The sequence below is a fragment of the Puntigrus tetrazona genome, chromosome 6, assembly GCF_018831695.1.
Source record: "Puntigrus tetrazona isolate hp1 chromosome 6, ASM1883169v1, whole genome shotgun sequence".
NCBI lineage: Eukaryota > Metazoa > Chordata > Actinopteri > Cypriniformes > Cyprinidae > Puntigrus > Puntigrus tetrazona.
In genome coordinates this window covers 5,036,838-5,058,283 of record NC_056704.1, presented here as the reverse complement: position 1 = coordinate 5,058,283, position 21,446 = coordinate 5,036,838, and the positions used below count along the sequence as shown (strand labels likewise).

Here is a 21,446-nt window from a genome sequence, read left to right as displayed (position 1 = left end):
TATCAGCCTTGCAGACATTACAAATAAGCAGCATATAATGTGCGAAAAGATTGAACAAGTGCACCCCATTAAAACTTCATGAAGATTCAAGGCATCACGCTCTCCCGGTCATGATCTGATGCCTGTCAGTTAGTGGCATGTGCATGTATGTGTGCACACCATTTCACTTCGGTCCGTGGGAATCACTACACTTATTTCCAGCCCCATTTAAAATCTGCAGCCAAATTTGATTTGATGTGTATCCTGAAATGGAAGATGATTGGAATGAGATTGCTTCCTGTGCTCCCCGTTACCCATCTCTCGTTTCACACCTCAACTTTAAATGACATTGTCAAGAGTGTTTTTCACTTTCAGGCCACTGAGCTGTCTCTGCATAAGAAATATAATTAGACCCATTACTTTACATTTGTCAGAATGTTTTTTATTTAAATATATAAAATCATCTTAAAGCCCTATCCTTCATTGATAACACATATTTCTAATTTGTCAAAAAGCTAGCGTAACATTCATTATGTCTGATGTAAAAGTTCATTTTAATAGGCTTCGGTGGTAAGGTCTTGTATAGAATGTTAATTCTCCTTGGCTGAAGAAATGGGTTTCTCCTGAACTATTTTATACATCTCTTTTGTTAGTCTGGTACACCTGCTAAAAATAACGTGAATGGACTTAATAATCTTTAATGGTGAATAAGTTCCATTGTTTTTGTAGGCTCATGGCTTTTCAAACATGGCTTAACATGGCATAAACGCAAAATTCACCCAATTTATTATACAAAATGCATCTTATTTTATTGTGAATGGCTCACCAATGCACGTTTTATTTTGAACTTATAATTCAAATTAAAATAAAATCACTGTTTTCCAGAATGCTTGTTTAAAGTTCTATTTATTTTAAAGAAAAGTTTTTTTTTTAATTAAATTACATTTATATTGCATTAATGTTTTTATGCATTGATATTTTTATTTGATGTAGATAGCAACATACACAAAATTCCATGTTTTAATCAGAAATTAACATTAAAGTTGAACTCTTTTTAATAGCTTACAGCAATGTGTCCTGTTTCTCAGGATTGTCTCTTGTAAGAAGACAAATTTCTCTCTCATGTCTGCATATCTGCTAGAGTTTTTGGATCTCAACAATGATTGATTTAATCAAGTGTGTCCAAATTTGATATGATCAAAAATGACTCTAAAATCCTCATCTCCTCACCAGGGGTGCACTGCGGTGATATGACTTTTTTATTTTTTTGCTAACCTTGGAGGTTTGCTTTAAAGGGGCTCTGCCTGAAGACCTTGATTAGCTGATTCAGGTGTGTGTTAAATTAGGGCTTTAGCCAAACCACCCCAGGAGCAAGACACGTCTGATTTAGAGATATATCTTACAAGTTAATATAAAATGTATGTAAAATATAAAACAGGTTCTGAGTTTATGTTCATGGAAACTCCGGTATGGTTTAGTTCTGATTTGAATGTTGCCTTACTACATCACTGAACTGGTGTTTATGATCTGGATTGGTCTGTTTATTTATGTTTTCTTCCCTAACAAACATTTAAATCTTATTTCGTTCACCTTTACACATTCACTTGAACTTTTGCATTACATTTATGATGGAAATAAGTATGTGCCATTATGTCTTGGCATCAATATGTGGCATCCTAGGTGTATATGACTTTCTTCTTTCAGACTAACACAGTCAGAGTTTTTAAAAAAATGTATCCTGGTTCTTCCAAGCTTGGTAATACTATAGCGGCCATTATTTTGAAGCTTTGTAAATCAGATGTATTTGCTAGTACTGCGACATAAAACTAACCTATATGCCTTCAGGAGGTTTTTCACGTGTCCTCTGAAGCAGATTGATGGGTTTTGTAACTAAAATATTACTAATTTTAGTATAATGTAAATCACTGACTGTCTGTCAGTGGCTCATAAGGGTCACTATTCACAAGCATCACCAAGCTTGGAATAGCCGGAATACATTTTTTTAAAACTCATGCGTTCGTCTAAAAGAAGAAAGTCACATCCACCTAGGATGGCTTCAAGGTGAGTGAAATATGTCCAAAAATGTTAATTTTTGGATGAACTGTTACTTTAAATCCATGTAAAATGCACAGCAGCTAGTTTTAGAGTTAGCTAGCAATGATTTGCCTTTAAACCTCTGAACTCAGAGGTCACCACGCTTCATGTCCTTTCTGCCTCGTGTCAAAGTTGTGAGATTATGTGCCATTTCAAGACACAGGCTGTCATGCTCAGTCAAGAGTAATAAATCCTTGTGTCTCATTAAACTAATCCTTCCATAAATGCATGAGTGGCCTCTTTAATGTATCACTTCATGCATATTTTTAACATGTTGCTCTTACCCCCTCAATTTCTAAGATCACATCATTTTTTCACATTCACCCTAAATGGAAGAGTGTCAGAAGTAAAAGATTAAGCTGCACCTCAAGCAGGAAAACTCGGGCTTAGCAACTTTCCTGAACGCAAGCTGTCAAATTGGCCTACTCTCTTCTACACAGTCTATTTCCGATATTTTCTCATTCTTCCAATCCCTTCTCTGAGGACGATTCTTGATTGACGGGCTGAAGTGTTGGCGCAAGATGAAGTATTTTGAGCTAAGGGTCTTTTGCGCTGCAGTTCAGACAGAGAGCAAAGCTTTGACTCTGATAAAAGGAAGTGATGTGTTTCCCTGTTGTTCAGGGCTTCATAGAAGCCACTTGACTCCTGCTCCTGTCATTGAGCGATCGAGCCAAACGTGGCACAGAACCATCAGAAAGCTCTAGAAGCTTTGCATCAAATCAAATCAACTGAAATGCTGAATGCCTTTTAGTAGAGATGCCACTGAAAATGACGATTGTTGTCTTTCCCATATTCAACCTTAGTCGTATAAAGCCTTCTGTATCATATTTGATAGGATAATTTAGATATGATAATTAAGAGGCCGTAGAAATCTGCCCAATTATTTTTAGATGATTGTGGAAACACCTGTTGTACATGATCTAATACATGCCTTCTTTTATGGGATTGATATACATTTTTGCAACTTGTTTAGTATAAATATAAAAAACCTTTCAGGTCATGGTAGATCTGTCATTATGCTGTGAAACAGACTGATTTTGTATTTGGAAATATTAGTATATTTTAAGATATACACTTAAGCAACTCAAAATTACGTTATTATTACGTTAACTTTGATTTACATTAAAAGCCGTCAAAGTTTCATCATACTTTTGACCATATAAATATCAGCTTTTACAACAATCTATTTTTACATCTGAATAAAATCAACTTATATGTGTACTTATATAGGTTTATTTATTTATTAGCCATAAAAGCCTGATTTTATTAAAAATGGTACTGAAAAAAAAGACATGCAAAGTATGCACACAAACACACACACAAATATATATGTGTGTGTGGGTGTGTGCGTGTGTGATTTTATATATATATATATATATTCAAGAAACTGTTCCATTTTAGAAAATGTTATTTTTTTCTATGGCACGTTACGGGGTTACAAGAAAAAGACTATATGTTTTGCACAGTGAGATTATGTTACATCAGTTGTGTGTGGTCTCCTATTTGTTCTAATGCAAAAGGATCGGCCTTGAGGAATTTTCCTTTTTGATATTGAATGTGTTCGGTTCTGCGCTTTTGACAACCTCAGCCTCCAACGTTGCTTTGAAGCTTTGATCCTTCTTACTTGTGTGTCATCTCACTCATCGACTCAACATCAAGCGAGCACTTCACAGCAAAAGTAGGAATTGACGTCACCTATATGACTAAGAGTGGCTATATTCTGAACCACAGAAATCCTGTTTCAACACTCTGAGCAAACTATGCCGGGATGTACTTTTAAGCAGGAATAAAATATTTTTAGTCAGCTTTGCACAGGATTGTCATCCAGCACTCAAAGTGTAAGTGACATATACTGCACTAATTGGCAGGAGGTTCTAGCTGTAGCAAACTCTCCCTGGGGTTAAGTGTCTTGCTTAAGGGTGCAAAGGAAATTGCAGGTTTGTAATCTCAGTAACCCAGTACTTGCTGGATCATCCTACCTGGGATTGAATCTACAAACTCCACAGGGCATAGTTCTGCCGTAGTCACTGAGCGGCAATGCGTTTTCCACTAACTTTTAAATTGGTCATTTCACAGGGAGTTTGATTGACAGGCAAACAAACATCAGTGGACTTGAACTTGAAAGATATTATGTATTGACGCCTGTCTGTTGTTTGAAACAAGATACCTGACGGTCATTGATGTTATTCTGTGCTATAACTAGTAAACTGGAGGAGATGATCATGAGGCGTGATCTGTCAAAAACATTTATTGTTTGAATTTCTTACAAAATTTGAAAGGTGAGACTTTGTTTTATATCTAATGTGAGTTTGCTCTGTGCTGTGCAATGTATTTTTCACTGTTTGAAGAAGTGATATGTGCCATGAGAGCACCATGATTCGTTGGACATCCGGTGTCTATTGGCACTTTGGCACTTTGGTCTTTGCGAAGGGTCAATTGTTAGGCTTTTTGTGTGTACTTCTCCAGTGTAAAGCTGCTGTTACAGTAAAAGTGTGCACTCCATTGACTTTCATTACGGATACAAACAACAAGCTACAGTTGAAGAAATAGTTCACCCAAAAATGAAAATTCAGTCACCCTTAAGTAGTTCCAAACCTGTATGAATTTCTTTGTTCTGCCAAACACAAAGAAAGATATTTTATTTTGAAAAAAGTTTGTAACAAGGCTATTTTGGGTCACCATTGACTTAGTAAGAAAAAAAAAATACTATGGGAGTCAATAGTGACCCAAAACAGCCTGGTTACAAACTTTTTTCAAAATATCATCTTTTGTGTTCGACAGAACAAAGAAATTCATACAAGTTTTGAACTACTTGAGAGTGAGTAAATGATGACAGAATAGAAATTTTTGGGTAAGCTATTTCTTTTAGCTATAAGTAAACTGTTTCTCTGTGCTTTTCTTCAGTTGGCTTCTCGCTGGAGTCCGTCCTGACCTTACAAGCACTTCTCAAGCTGTGCAGAATGAACAGGGCATTTAACAGGAGAAAAGGTAAGGGAATAGAGCTGATATTCCTGCAATGTCAGCTGCCAATATACCAACAAGTCTGACTGACTGATGAAGACAAATGTTCATTTGTGCAGTCTGCTTGTGCTACAGACTGTTTATATATAAACTCGTGACAGAATTCAGTTGCATTTAATTTACCTGAAGCCAAAGTCATTGAAGAAAATGTTGGCAAAATGTTTTTGCATTTGACAGCTAACTAGGTTTTTTTTTTTTTTTTTTTTTTTTTTTTTTTTTTTTACTGCATCATAAGGGACATCTAGAGGTTTTAGCTCCCTGTAAAAACAACTACTTCACCTAGAAGAACCTCAGAGAATTTAGTTTCGACACATTTTCTTTGGGAAGTAATGACTTCCAGGCCTGCATTAAAGCTCGCTAAAATGGGACGCACACTTAAGGTTTTCAAAGCTTCATTCCTGGCACCCTTTGCTTCACTTCATTCCCAACTCCAAACCTCCTCCCCTACACACACTTTACCTAATTTGAACACCACAGACAGACCTGGATTCATAGGTGACACAGGTGAGGCTACTACCCACAGAAAGTGTGCCTTCTGGGCTAATGTTTTATTAATGGCAGTGGCAGAGGAGCCTCTGGACTTGTTGGCGTGGTCACAGACCACGTTTGGTGAGTTTATCTCCAGCCACAGACACTGCAGTAGTAGGTTGCTTTGAATATTTCATAGCTCTCAATTGGGATTCGCTCATTGCCTGAAATTATCATTAAGTCCAAACAGACACTCTTGCACACGATTCTCTTTTTCAGAAGACGATAATGCTGCTTAACGAACTAGAAATTATGTGAGACCTCACATTCATTGACCTTTATAGTCACTGAGGGACAGTTTACTGTGTGTAAACAGTTCTGCTGAATGCACAGTGTTAAACACAAAGGTTCAAAAGGAATTTTAAAGATTTTAAGCATACGTAGAAATACTGTATAAGTTTGAATGATTCATGATACGCATTACATAAGTAATCAGGAACTGTTAAAGAATTTATCCAGGTTTAAATGAACAAGTGCACTGTAGTTAAGTCAAAATGCTACAGAACAAAATGTGTTTTAATATTGCAAACCTAAAGAGAATTGTAAAAATTAACCCAGAATGCGCTGGAGTGCGTTCTTAAATGGTATGATATTCCGATTCTAACAAATATTCCGAAAATGTATCAAATCAAATTAGAATTTAACTGAATCAGTGGTTTCTGAATGGGAATTAGGAAATCTATACCTTTATAAATAAGATTAAAAATAAAAAAATAGTATGATTTTTGTATGTAGGCTTTGTATGTAAATTGATGTAGATCTATGTAAATCAATGTTTATAATATAACCTAAACTCATCTATGAGCCCTCACAGAAGCCTAGCTGTTTTAAACTGCTATAAATCTCCATGGTTAACCAGAAACCCTCTAAAATTCTCAAATCAGACATGGCTGACCATTAGAAGCTAACTTCGTGGAACAGGCTGTTTTTTGCTACTCTAAGGATGACCTTTATTTAGCAGAAAAAGCTAAGTTCTTTAGTTAAAGGTTGAATTTAAAATAATGTTAACAATATAAATAAGCCTGGCAGGGTAATAACACTGGCAACAGGTTATATTTTAACATCTAATTTAATGTGCATTTAGTGACCTCATTCAGGCTTTTGCATTTGACCAGATGTTTTGAAAGCTTAGCCTTTATTATTATTTGTGTTTAAACTGACAGCTAATCGGTGGGAGCGTTACAAAATGACCTTTAGTCCTGAGCTCTGGACAGAGATGTCCTGCGGTGCAGTAACCTTTTCATAACTCAGTGAGGTATAGGGAAAAGCAAAGGGTAAAGCTAAAAATGGACCTGCCTACATTGCACCACATTTATTATTTTTGAGTTCAAAGACCAATTAGCTACATGAATCTGTTAATTGCACTGTTGTGGTTTCACTCACTTGCTTTAGTATTTAAAAATATTGCAATGACCTAGTAGATTGCTGTTATTAATTTTGAAGGTCGCATGCCTCAGCAGTTTTCTCTAAAATAGAGACTCATATTTTCTGAACTTGGAGTGTTCTCCTAATAGGAGTGCGAAAGTTGTACTGTAGTTTTTTGCTGTACAATGGTTTTTGCATCTGGTTAAAGTCCAATAGTCAGAGTGTTCTCTTCCCTGATTATGTCTTTTGCTATAATGTGGTCCTCTGGGGGATCCGAGAATTTTTTTTTCCTTGAATGTTTTTCATGATTTCAGTTCTATTAATGAACTCCTACTAAGCAACACCTCTACATTCTGAATATATAGCATGACTAGTGTAGTCTAATTGCCAAATTAAAGATCCTTTAAGAATACTGATTCTTACTTACTGTATAAATAATAAGGAATTATTCAAGAACTAACGGGTAATTATTTGTTAGTACTTAATTCACTACTGTTTATTAATAGTAGTTCTTCAAGAGGTGCATTAGTTATTGATTAGCTAACTGTTACTTGACACAATCATAAAATTGTATTACATAATGATTAGTTAACACATTTTTCTTAGTAATTTAGTAGTGAGTTAAGTGTTAATAAATAAATCCTTATTAGTTATGCAGTAAGTAAGAAAAAGTATTCTAAAGGGTTACCAATTAACCTGTATTAAAAGCCTTCGTATACCTTCAGGGGGTTATCACATGCCCTCTGAAGCAGATCGATGGGTTTTTGTAACAAAAATATTTCTAGTTTTAAAATTATAATTAAGTAAACAGTTTAATAATGCAGTTGCAAACAAGTTAATTGATATAACGACTAAAAAACAACCTAAATAATAAAATATTGCCACGATTTCAATATTCATTAGGGTCCATTTTTAGGTGTAGTCAATATGTTTAGTGCGTAACTTAAATGCTGAAAATATGTATTTTTACGTTTAGATGCTAAAAATAAGTCAGTTTTATACGTCATAGTGCCTGTAATAACTTAAGTAAATGTATGTTTTATAGAACAACATTTTACTTAAAATGCATACTAGTTATCATGAGATCATGTTGGGCAGTAACATCGGGTATATAATCATATTTCTCATTTGAAGCTGTTTTATGTGGCCGAATCTGCATTGTTTTGAATGAGCCGCCTCCAGTCTTTTCCATTTTCTTGGAAAACTGTTGAAATGTAGTTTTGTTTAAAGATATCTGTGCCACCCAAACTATAACCAGTTGAGTTTTTCCCAGTGTCCTCATGACATTACTGCAGCGGGGAATATCTGAGCGCTCGTCCTCTCTGTGTCGGCCATTAATTGGTGCGCAGTAGGAGACTTCAGCTGATTAAAGTGTGTGTGTGTGTGTGTGTGTGTGTGTGTGTGTGTGTACACCTGCGTGGCGGTGAATGCTGAAAAGCCCGTGTTATAAAGTTGTCAAATAAACAGTGAGAGAGCTGTCTCCTCTTTGGCACAGGATTGAACGGCTTGTCAGTTTCATTATATTATTGTTTTTTGTCAGCATCGCAGTTCTTATACTCCAAGGGCCATTTCTCTTACTCGCTGCCTCTCTTGGTCTCCTTCTCCGTCCCTTAATCTTTCATTCTGTCTCTCTCTTTCTCTCCCACTGTTTTTTTCAGTTTCTCTCCATTTTTTTAAAGCCGTGCCCTGCTGAGTCAGGTCTACATCACTGCAGCGCGCACTGACCACAGAGGTCTCCTTTTCCCAATTCATCAGCCCACAATTTCACCCCCAGCGCAAGGGGGGAAAAACGAACAATGAGAATCTCTTCATCAACACCTACACAGCGTGTAAAGCACAGCATGTCAGTCAGCCCGCTAGGAAAGAAATGCTGCTGTCTGATCAGGGTCGTCCTGCCCTGAAAGTAGTATAGACATTCACAGAGGTCCCCGAAGTGCCAAGAGGGCCCCCTCAAGGAATCTGTAATAAATAAGCGGCTTATAGCTTGCGAAGACATGTGACAGCAAAACATGACAAAACTATACCAAATCACATTATTTAATTTTCTGGTCCAAACTAGCTTCCATGAGTGTTTCACCACTCTAATCAACTGACTTCTAATGACATTGATCCATGTTATGATTTCCTTTTAATTAAATTATTTTAATATGAATTAAATGAGGAAAAAGATCTGACATGCTTCCACTTTTAGATGCAAAATATTTTAATAAAATGTATATTTAGTCACAGTTTTTGCTCTCCTACAATACCATGCTAGCGTTTGCACACCAGCACTCCTTCACTGAAGCTTGTGAAGTTTTCAAGAGAAACGCTTTCTGTCAGGATGAGCCTTTATGCAACATTTACAGACAAGAATATAAAAATAAACCATAAAAGTTATGTGCTGAGGTAATCAGGTCTGAAAGGCATTAAACCGAAACACTTCTGACGAGAGGGCAATAGGCTTTAAATTGTAGGCTTATGGGTTACAGTAATTTGAATAGCTTAATATAAGGCACTCATTTTTAGGACAAATGGGTTATGCACTTTTGAGCTCTTTTTTTTTTCCAAAACGTCAGCAACATTAAAGTATACTGATATAGAAGGGGGAAACTCTTGAGTTTCAAACAGAGTTAAGCAGACAGCAAATATCTACGTGTGCAGTCAATAAAACAGCACTGCATTCATTTGGTATGCATGCCGAACTGAAAAACAAACAATAAAAAAAAAACAGATACCATTACACATGATTTCCAACAAATGTTTAGATTGATTAATATGTAATAATTTATGTAATAACACAATTTTTGTTCCAAGCTATTCTGTGTGTGGACCCCCTAGTCTGCAATTGCACTCGCAGAGGGTCCCTGAACTCCCTGGACTAATTAAATGAGATGTGCACGGACCTCAACATTTAACACAACCACAAGAACACATTTAATTAAAAGATGAGTTCTGATTAATTGCCATGTGGAAAGTAATTGAAAGTGACAACACATGCAACAACAACAGGATAAATACAATCAAGACTAATCAGTTTAATTTATTTACGCTGTACTTTACTGTGGTCTTAAGCAATGCGTGACAGTGTTATCATCCTCACAATATACAGCTTGCTGTTATATTGTTTAAAGTATAGAGGAGGAGGACCTATGAGACCTATGTTGATGCTGAGTGATTTTAAGGAGTCTCTGAGGTAAAGATGCCATGTCGACTATGCAGGAGAATCAATAATCAACTTTAAAGTTTCCTGTGATTGCGATTCCTGTGTAACTACAGTGCATTTATGCTGCCTCCACAGTGTATTAAAAAGTTTGGGACATCGTTCATATTTGCACAGCAATGCAACACAGAAAAGACTTAATCACACGGAGCGGTGCATATTAAACATTATTAAATATAAATACAAAGCCAGCATTAAATTGTGACATGTTTAGGCAATTTGTAGTTCAGTAACTGTAATTGTAAATTGATTAATTGACTGATTGAAAATGTCAGTCACATGCTATTAATCTTAAATTATTCCTTTTTCTCTCTTTTTTTGGATCCAGATAAACCCAGCATGCACACACCCGAAGCCTTGGTGAGAAGTCATGTTGTGTATAATGCAAAGGTAGAGTTTGAGACCTATTTTTTATTGGTTCCTGTGGTTCTCTCTGCTTCTACTATATTTATTACGCAGTGGGGGGACATATGCACTTATACCACAGTGTACACCATTTCTTTGACTTTGGGACGTGAGATGTGTGTGCGTAAATGTGTGAGAGATAGCCTGCTTCACTGAATCCGTTGCTATGATGGATGTAGTGATGTTTAAAATTGTACTAAATGCACTTGAGAGTGTGTGTGTGTGTATGTGAGTGTGTGTGTGTGTGTGGAGGCAGTGTTCGCGAGCTCACTGAACTCCCCTTCTCTGACCTTCATCGGTTTTTATCACCGGCCACCATTACAATATGATATACACACCTATGCTTATCAGCTCAGTCGCCGTTACACATAAAATACATTGTACTGATATATTACTTAACTAATGTTTTATTTAAAGCTTTGTGGTTTGTGTCTGTGTGATCGTGTAGTTCTTGGGAATCACAGAGGTGGAGCAGCCCAAAGGGACAGACATGGTCCGCGTGGCCGTCAGGAAGCTGAAGGTAGTGTGGTCACAAACACTTTTATGGGCTATAAACCGCGCTCATGGTTCTTCTCGGCTTTTTATGGGGCAGAAACTGCTGTGATAATTAAATGTAAATATACAGACATTTTAAAAGGCCAAATTTACTTTCAAAGTTCATATAACAGGCTCAAGTTGCATTTCAGTTTTATGTGAGTGGCAGATAACACAAGGCAAAAGCTGGTAGGGGAAACAATCATTTATATCATTATTAAATTCCTAAAAATGTATTAATGATTGAATATTGATTTATTCGTGTCTAGTTATTATAAATAAATATTCTGTAATTTAACATTATATTTTATGTGACCATTTGTTTTCAGTCATTGAAGGTATAGTTCACTCAAAAATAAAACTCGTGCCATTCCACACCCCTTTAACACACAAATGAACACAAATCATTGAAAACTTGACGAAATCCAAGAGCTTTGTGAACCTCCATAGACAGCAAGGATCCTACCATGTTATATTAGTTTTTTTAGTTTAGTTTATTGGTACGTTTCTGGACCTTGAACGTCGAAAAAAAGCTCTCAGATTTAATCAAAAATATCTTAAGTTGTGTTGACTTACACTGAATGAGGGACCAGGGACCACTATGCATTCATGTTTATGCACTATCCTCCTTTATTTAGATTAAGTATATGGTCCTGGTATTTAAAGTGCACTTTTATGCCATGAGACCAGGTAGCTTTTTTTGGGCTGGTGAACAACTTTGCAGTTCCACCCTAACACTGGCAAACTCACATTTCCTTCAGAATGCAAATATCGTTTCGAAACTAAAATAAAGCTGTGACTCATACATGGTAGGAATTTTAAGGGACAGATTAAAGGCACAATAAAAATGTCCTTTTCCTGGGCAATATTTTTTTTGCACAATTTATGTCCAGCTTGGACTCTCTGCAGGTCAGTGCATTGCTCTAGAGACATTCACCTGATGCTCTACTGCTCTCCAGCAGCCTTTAAAAAAAGTGTGAACACCTCCGGCTCTGTCTGCTTTTCCCTTGATAGTATGTATTTGCTCAACTTGTGCTGATTCACTTCTGCTTCCTTAGTTTCAAAGGCACATCAAGAAGTCAGAGGGGCAGAAAACTCCTAAAGTGGAGCTTCAGATCTCTATATATGGCGTAAAGATATTGGACCCTAAAACCAAGGTAGGTTTTCTTAAATATAAAAATCATCTAATGTTCAGTTCACATAGCTGATGTGATTTCATGCACGGCAACCTTAATTTAGACTTTCAAAAAAGTCAGTAATTTATTCCGGCTCATGAACTACCCCACTGCCATCCTCACACCTGCTCCGACAGAACAACGAAATGCAATTTAGCAGAAAATTAAATGTGCTCTCTTATCTTTCAAACATTTACTGTTTAATGTCATGCCAATTAAGTGCCGTTAACACAACTGACAGAATTATTTCATTCCAATACTAAAATAATTTGACTAATTCAGCAACTAAGCCAAGCAATTAGCACTTGATAAATGCAATTCGAAGTGTTTGTTCAAAACAAAACAGCTCTGTCAGGATCGGAGCAGAGAGCTAATGTTTGTGAAGAGTAGTGAAATAAATGAGATCTCTCAGATGTTCCAAATACGTTTTTTTTTTTGGTAATGTTAATAATAAATTAACCTTTGATTAATAGCTGCTAAATTAATATCGTGGGAAACAAATATACTTTTGGTTAAGTATCTAAGATACGTCTTTAAGAATACATTACAAAAACAAAATGCCTGTTTTCCGTTTCTGAAGGAGAGTGGCAGGTTGTTTAATAGCAGAATCTTCTCACAGGAGAAATCATTTCTGCTGTCATGTGTAACGTGAAGTGGAATCGCAGTATCTGCACGTTCACAGAAAAACTGTAATAACCAAGGGCGATCGCTTCTGGGCATCAGGATCGCTTCTGGGCATTTAATGCTCAAAGGGGAAAGACGGTAAAAATTTCAAACACTAAATGAATTTACAATTGCACTATCCCTCCTTAGACTTACGCTTTAATGCACGTCAGTGTGAACGAGTGAGAGGACGAGCAGAATCACATCAGCTCTGAAACAAACACTTTCTCATCAAAATACTGTCTCGGTCATCATTCAATACTTACTGTACAATTGATTGACCTCATTTTCAATTGAACTCGAACACTGCATTTGTCCATGTAAATATATATTTTACTGGATGTTGATTTTGGGGCTGTGTATGAAGTAATGTGATTTCTGGTAAAGTGTATCTCACAAAATGAATGGATTTTGGAAGTGGGCCATTTTGTCGTGAAATCCAATTTATAGATCACACATCCGAGTGGAAATAAATGTACTAGTCTATTGACAAAACTGTAAACGGCTAATATAGTCGTAAGCTTTGCTGGTGGTGATGAGTGATACAGTATATCCCCATCAGATGTGGAAAGTGCTCAATTTAGCATCAGTTGTCAAACAGGGTTTTCATTTTGTTTGTGTGCATAAAATGGGTGGGAGTCCAGAGCTGGAAAGTACTATTCTGTTAGTTTGTTGAGGCTGTTATCAGTGGCTTAAGGCAACAACCCAATGTTCTTTTGCACAGAACTACAGAAAAACAAATGCACCAGTCTACTGCTTTTCATTTCAGTGATATCACAAAAGAAAACACATGTGATCCAGCTATACATACAATCGCAAACATCTATAATTCAGCTTTATTAAAAGAACAGTTTAGAACCTTTAGGCTATCCAATATGTAGATAAGTTAGATTATGTGTTTCTTCATCTGAACAGATTTAGAGAAATTTGGCATTATATTTGCTCGCTAATGAGTCCTCTGCAGTGAATGGGTGCCGTCAGAATAAGAGCTCAAACAGCTGATTAAAAACATCAATAGTAATCCACGTCAAGTAAATATCTTGTGAAGTAAAAATCTGCATGTTTGTAATAAATTCATTGAGAGATTTTAACTTTAAACCATAGCTTCTGGTCAAAATATGAGAATCTAAAGCATAGTTACCTGATGTCCCCTCATATCAAAATCCACCAACATATTTGTTTACACTTGCAAAATGTCTGATCATATTTGTTTACACTTGTTAAACACCAATGTCTGGATGAAACTGCGACGGCACCCATTCACCGCAGAAAACAAATGTAATGCTGCATTTCTCAAAATCTGTTATGCTTAAGAAGCAAACACATCTACATCAAAATTTGGGGTGAATAATTCCTTTAAAACAACATAATTGTTTAGATCGCATTAAATAATTTCTTGCTCCTCCATCCCTACCTCTTTTTAAACAATATAAACAAGCATCTCTTATGCATATAAAATTTATATCAGTTATTTCCCGTTAATTTTGGAGAAACATCTGAAAAAAGTTAATAAACGTAATTGTTGAAACATAAATGAGAACACATTTCCTTCTCCTGAGAGACTTAAAAATATAAACCACCGAGCAATAAAATTTTCCTCTAGGCTGTTTTCGATTTGTTGCTTTTTGCCTCAAAATAGGTCAGTCATACCAGTGAGCTTTTCATCTGAGTTCAACTCTTCTTCCTGTTCCAGGAGATGCAGCATAACTGCCAACTTCACAGAATGTCCTTCTGTGCCGACGACAAAACAGATAAAAGAATCTTCACCTTTATCTGCACAGAACCCGAGACGAAGAAACACCTGTGTTATGTGTTTGACAGTGAAAAATGTGTAAGTAAAAACGCTTGTAGTATTTAACAGAAGATGCGTACTGTACACAAGAAACCTGATTTGCTTAATGATAACCGCGTGTGCAAATCTCACCCAGGCGGAGGAGATCACTCTCGCTATTGGGCAGGCTTTTGATCTCGCCTACAAAAAGTTCCTGGAGTCTGGTGGAAAAGATGTAGAGACAAGAAAACAGATCGGAAACCTTCAGAAACGGGTAAGATTATGTTCTTGGAATATTGCTCACGTGTTCAAGATGTAGATATGACCCCAGAATACATTTTTATGCCTGAGATACTTCAACTATGGGCACTTTTGGTGCTGTGGGACTTTAGAAAATAGCTATCTTTAACCCATACCAAAAATACTTTTGACTATTTATTACATTTGTCCAACAAGTTTCATAGAGAATAATATTTTTATTTATATCTGAAGGCAATGAAAATTCCTTCCATCTCAGTTTTATTTTATGTTTAACAGCATTCTGTGGAATGATTGTACTGGAATAGATTTTTTTATGGGTAACAATGAGAGGTTATTTATTTATTATTTATTAGTAATGTATTAACTAACATCAACGAACGACGATCAACACATTTATTACAGTATTAATACTTTTTTGTTAATGTTAGTTAATTAAATTACAGTGTATTTATTAATGCTAACAACCACATCTTGTAAATTTTATAACGATTTAGTAAATGCTAAAATGAACATTAACTGATATTAATAAATTCTATAGAAGTATTGTTCATCCTTAGTTCATGTTAACTAATGAACCTTTTTGTAAATTGTTACCTTTTTTTATTGCTAAGGTTTTCACAGCAAGAATTATGCAGTCTGTATCATGAATACGCAATTATATATTTTCAAACCTTTTGCATAATTTCTCTTAATTTATACTATAAATATTTACCTTGATGTTCTGTTTTCTTCATATATTATTTAATCTTAAGCATGCTGTCTCTGGTAACCAAGTACACTTCGTAAGAGGCTATATTTTTGTCTGATTACAATTGTGAGTCTTTTTAATACTGAAATTATGAGCGTGTTTTTTTAATTATTTTCTGAATTATGGATTTTAATAGTTTAAGTTAGAGTGTGAGTCTTGGACACGGGTACAATTATATAATATATACACAAATGTTGTTTAAAAAGCGGCAAGAGTAAATGATGAAGCAAAGTTTTTCTCTAAAAAGTTTCAAGACTGTTTTAACATCATCTTTAAGTTAAAAGCTGTTAGTTTTTATAATAATCGACCCCTGAGACATAAAAGTGCCTGAAGTTGAAGAAATACCCATCAGTTTTGAGTTGACTCTTGAAACATGTCAACAAACAACAACATGGAGGAAAGCTTGCAGTTGTTTTTAAATGATTTGTATAGAATAGGGGAAAACAAAAAATATAGATGTTACGGTGCTTGGGGAGATATATGGAGCAAACTTTTTGTAGACTGGTGCACACAAGGGTTTTGAAAGGGAGGAAGCACTTATTATTTGGTTTGTTGTCAATAAATAGCTTTTTTATATGACAAGTTTGAGTCTTGTGTGCTATAAACGTTGCTAATGTCGATCTGTGAAAGGCCCATATCTTTTCTTTTTATGATAAATAAGACGGTCAACCCAAATGAAACAAACACAATCCTTCACTTTTTGACAGCTGTGCAGAAGATTCAGAGATTTAGCTCTCTCCCAATTCTGATTCCAGTGTAAATACATTTACTGTACGCCGCATTACAATGTCTGCATAAATGCTCCTTTTCATAATTTATACTGTATGCCGCTTAAAAACTCAGCTTCCTTTGAAGTGTAAATACGAGTATAGATAGGCAAATGTAACTAGAATTTGACTGGCTCATAATCCCGTGAGCAGGCTGCGGGGGCGTCCCGTATCCCAAAGACTTATGTAGAATGTTTTCATGTGATTGACAAATGAAAATGTGAATCTTTTTGTGCAATGTGCTTATGTTAATTGCAGATCCAGGATTTGGAGATGGAGAACTCAAAACTGAAGAAGAAGCTTAAGGAGCTGGAGGATCAGCTGATGGATCCTCGCTGCTCGCCAGTATGTTCAGTATGAGACTCGCTTATCATTCCAGTTGGATGCTGCTCTTTCCTGCCAATCTCAATTATTCTGTTTCTCTTTCGGGTTCATCAGAATGTGTTTGTTTTTCTCTTCTATCTACCCCGTCATTTGTTTTTCCCTTTTCCTCCATTCCAATCTATCTTTTCTCTCTGTCTCTCTCCCCAACCCCCCAGTGCCCTTTTTCAGCACCTGCATGTTAATGTCTCTAATGAGCCGTACATTTTGCAGAAGCCGTCTGCCTTGTCCTGGTGCGGTGATGATGTCACATCACTGTCCAGCCTAGAGATCTCCTCTGTCACTCTCACGCCTGTCAGCTCACCCGATTCCAGCCAATCAGCAAGCTTGCTCACCCCACCTCCTGCTAAACCCACCCACTCACAGCCCACAAGTGGTTACATCGTGCCACGACCTCGTGTAAATGTCTCGTACGCAGAAAAATTACACCGTGCACTTTTGCTTGTGATTCAGTTACAGATTTTCAAACAAGGGATAGTTATTTTGCACAATGTCCAGAATGCACTTAGGACAAAATATGAGAACAAAAAGCATCATAAAATTATTCATGATATGATTCATCCAATATATTATTGTATTTAGTCTTCTGAAACCATTTAGCTCTGTTCAGAACAAGCCATGGCTGTATAGTCTATGTAGTGGTTCTTGAATTTTTTGGTGACACCTCCTTTTGATAGTCAAAAATATTGGCATCCCCATGCCATATTATGTACAAAAATGTGCATTTATTAATGTGATTAAAGAAGTAAGCTACAGCTACAGAAACTTCTTATGATATTAGAAGTTTGGATTTATGTCTTTACTGACAAAAAATAGTTTTGAATGACAAAAAAGTGTTTGTTTGTAACTTTGGGAACGCCTTAGTATAGAAACCAACCAGGCATTAGTATGCCTGTTATTAACACGTTAGCTGTTTGTTAGTGCTTATAAAGCACATATTCTGCATGACCATATTCTGCATCCCTAATCCGTACCAGTATATGAATTTAACAACTATTTTGCTAAATGTAAATAAGCAGATAATTAGTAGTGTATTGAGGCAAAAGTTGTAGTTAATGGTTTATGGCCAAGAATTAGACCTTAAAATTAAGTGTGGTTGTAAGATTTTATTGTATTTTTCTGTTAATTTCTGTGTTGCAAAGAATTATTAAATGTACTTTATACATATTTTAATTAATGCTGCTTTGCAGGTGCAATATAAAAGGAACAGTTGGGCTAAAATAATACTTTAAAAAAGTTATTTTTAATTGCCTAATTTAAAAGATTGCGATCAAGCTCTTAAAAGCACATAAAATTAAAGCAATAGCCCATATGATGTGCATTATTCTTGTTCCAAGTTCATTTCAAGTTAAAAATCCAGTTAATTCTGTCATAATTGGGATAATGTTGTTTTTTTATAATTGCAATTCGGTGTATGTCATACATTCACCCAAAAATGAAAGTTCTGTCATTTACTCAATCTCTACTTGTTCTAAACATATACAAGTTTTTTTCTCCTGTCGACCAAAAAAAAAAAAAAATATGCAGATAAATATTGTTAACCAAACAGTTGACATTAGCCATTGACTTATATAGCATTTTTCCCTTTACTTTAAATGCTGGCTACCATCAAAATCCTTTTTGCTTAACAAAATTTTTCAAATATCTTCTGTTGTGCTCAATGGAAAAAACTCTTCTGTTGGAAAGGATTGGAACAACTTAAGGAAATGAGGATGGGTGAACTATCCTTTTAAGAGCAAAAGAGACTACCACAAATCTCATTTGTTTCTCTCATCAACACACTTATAAATAAAGGTCATTAATTGGCATCAGTGATTGTATGAAGAACCTTGCACATTCATAGAATCTTTCAAATGCAGAAAATGTTCTTTATAGTTTAAAAAATGCGTCTTTAGATGCTCTAGAAGCTCTTCTGGGAACCAGAAATGGTTCTTCTATGCGTTACTACTTTATTTTTTTAAGAATGAGTGCAGTAAATTTAAATTGTGAATGTTAACAAGATTCTATAGCTAGGGAAGTCTCCACACTTTTGAGAACCACTGTTTCAAGCTTGTTCTTACTAAAAATAAAAAGAAAGAAAATCATTGTGATAAAATGTAGTTTATACATGTTTAACCCATTATACTCTTATATTCACATTATTAGGCTGGGAGCATACAAGCTAGAGCGCCCTCTACCGACATATTTGATATGGTTCCATTCACCCCCGAATCTCCAATAACAAGACGACTGAACTGTAACGGCATCTCATCTCCGTACCTGCCTTCAAAAAAAGACAGAGGTAGGGGCTCTTTAATTCTGCTGTCTCACTTAGATGAATGTGTTACATTTTCAAGCCCCTGAAGGCAAAATCCATAATTGCTAATGTAATATGCTTCTCCATAAAAGGGTCCATTGGAGTTGAAAACAAATGAAACCAGAGTATAGATGTTGAATGGAGACATTCGTTAGTATGCAGTTGAGAATTTCACTGATAGATTTTTTTTGTATGTATACATTAATTTATGTTTGTATATACATTTTTTATGAATTTTGAGTTGCAAGGGGTGATCGTGAGCTATTGCACATTTAATGTAAGTGTCTGCTAAATGACAGATGATTTACTTGTTTTTCTGGTTCTGCTGTAGATATAGACCTGTTTGGAGCAGAACCGTTTGATCCATTCATTTGTGGACCTGCTGTCTTCACCCCAGATATTCAGTCCAAACTGGATGAGATGCAGGTGAGCATGTTTAGCCTCTCATGCATTTTTTTAACTTTCATTTAGATATGCAACATTATTGAAATCAGTGTTCAGTGTGATGACTAAAAATACTGACAGATAATCTATATCAGGGTTCCCTGTCTGTCAGTCACTACTAGGTATGTCGTGACGACAGACTGGGGTCTTTCTTGGAGTCCTGATTAGCTCTGATAAAAAAAAATTTGGCAAGTGGTTAACTAATCCTGAGCCCCTCTCCGTCAAACAGGTATAAATAGGTAACAGGTGTAACCACTCGTTTGACAGTCTTCATGACTACTAGCTCTGAAGTGCTACTAGAAAGAGGAGAAACTGAAAACAGAAGCTGTATTGGGTGGCATCGGCGACACGGTCACTGGTATTCCTGCATTTCAGCAATTTTCCTGGGTGTCCCACCTAAAAGAGCAATTACTGGGTGGCGGTTTTGCATCTTTTTTAAGGTCATTATCTGTCTGCGAATGGCGGACCACGATCGCTGTCTTCAGTGTCTGGGGGTCCACCATGCTGAAGGACGCTTTTGGGGTGTTGAGGGGCAAGGCCTCATTGCGAGACCATGGCCCTCACAGTGCTATAATCCGACCTCTCTAGCCTTCAGGTTGGACCAACACCTTCTGTTCTCAGCCTGGTTTTTGTGCGGCAAGCAGAGGATCATTGGCTGACAGATTGGGGAATCTGCGGGGTATGGAGACTGCCGCTCTGCCCGTTTCAACCCCACGGAGCACTCACTCCTCCCACAGAGCTTGTCCCGTCTGGTTGGTGAGTGATTCGGAGGGGGGCGTCTCATGGCGGTCCTCTCGTATCTGTTGGTGCACAGAGACAGGACCAGATGTTGACTGCAGTATCAGGTGTTGGGCTATTGTCAGCCAGGGAGGATGATGCGGAGGAACCTTGGCCTTCGGGTGCTGTGGCTTCCACCGAGCCAGGCCCTGAGCCCAGGTTATATGATTGGTTCCCTCGGCACAGACTCGCTGGCAAACAGCTGGCCTCGGGTTCTACGCAAGTATGCATTCCCCCCCAGTGAGCCTGCTTGCACAGACTCTGTGCAAGGTCAGGAAAGACGAGGAACAAGTCCTGTTGGTTGAGCCATACTGGCCCACCTGGACATGATTTTTCGAACTCAGTCTCCTCACGACAGCCCCTCGCTGGCACATACCTCTGAGGAAGGACCTCCTAGGCAAGCTTGTACTCTAAAAGGAGTCTGTTCGTAAACTGATATTCTTGCAGAGAAGATCCCTAAGGTGCAGGTGCAGTTGTTCCTCTCTTCCCTGGGATAGTACCTGCCACAGAGATAAGTCGTATGCTTACTGCCCCATCCTGAGGTCAGTACATACCAGTTTCCACATGTTACCCACCCCTATAGTCAGAATGTGGTCTCCGTAGCGACCTTCTTAGGAAGGCCACTTCCCCATTGTTCTGCCACCTGTACAGCAAATGGAAGAGGTTAGCACACTCCTGGCAGGTTGGAAGTCCTTCTGGTAGAGGAACAGCAGGTAGCCTTGTTCAATAGTCATGTACTCACCTCTGGTCCCTGGGCACTAGTCTGACATGTGTCTCTTGCCAACTTTTGCAGTGCTATCAGGTAGTAATGGGTTCAGGTTGTGGAGTTCCATTGGACCCCACTCTGTCATCACAACATAACTCGTAATGACTGACAGACAGTGAACATCTTGGTTACGTACGTAACCCGCGTTATGTCCCCTTGAGACAAGCTCGAAGCATCGCTGAGAGCTGAGACACTGTTTCAGCTCCTCAGCAAATCTAATGAGTGGTTACACCTGTTTATAACCGCGTGATGGGAAGGGGCTCAGGATT

The 21,446-nt window shown here is 37.0% G+C and overlaps 1 protein-coding gene across 6 annotated transcripts in view; it reads left to right on the top strand.

The window, feature by feature from the left end:
* Positions 1–21,446, top strand: part of gulp1b (GULP PTB domain containing engulfment adaptor 1b) — a 41,126-nt gene that overhangs the window by 16,796 nt on the left and 2,884 nt on the right. For 2 of the 6 annotated variants that reach the window (XM_043242283.1, XM_043242284.1), the window contains exons 2-11: positions 4,978–5,061; positions 10,518–10,579; positions 11,043–11,114; positions 12,187–12,285; positions 14,660–14,797; positions 14,895–15,011; positions 16,772–16,858; positions 17,108–17,293; positions 19,040–19,175; positions 19,522–19,616. In XM_043242283.1, coding sequence (XP_043098218.1) covers positions 4,978–5,061; positions 10,518–10,579; positions 11,043–11,114; positions 12,187–12,285; positions 14,660–14,797; positions 14,895–15,011; positions 16,772–16,858; positions 17,108–17,293; positions 19,040–19,175; positions 19,522–19,616 — 1,076 coding nt within the window. Of the gene's footprint in view, positions 1–4,977; positions 5,062–10,517; positions 10,580–11,042; positions 11,115–12,186; positions 12,286–14,659; positions 14,798–14,894; positions 15,012–16,771; positions 16,868–17,107; positions 17,294–19,039; positions 19,176–19,521; positions 19,617–21,446 lie in introns of all 6 variants that reach the window. The other 4 variants (XM_043242287.1, XM_043242288.1, XM_043242286.1 and 1 more) reach the window with 3 other exon arrangements.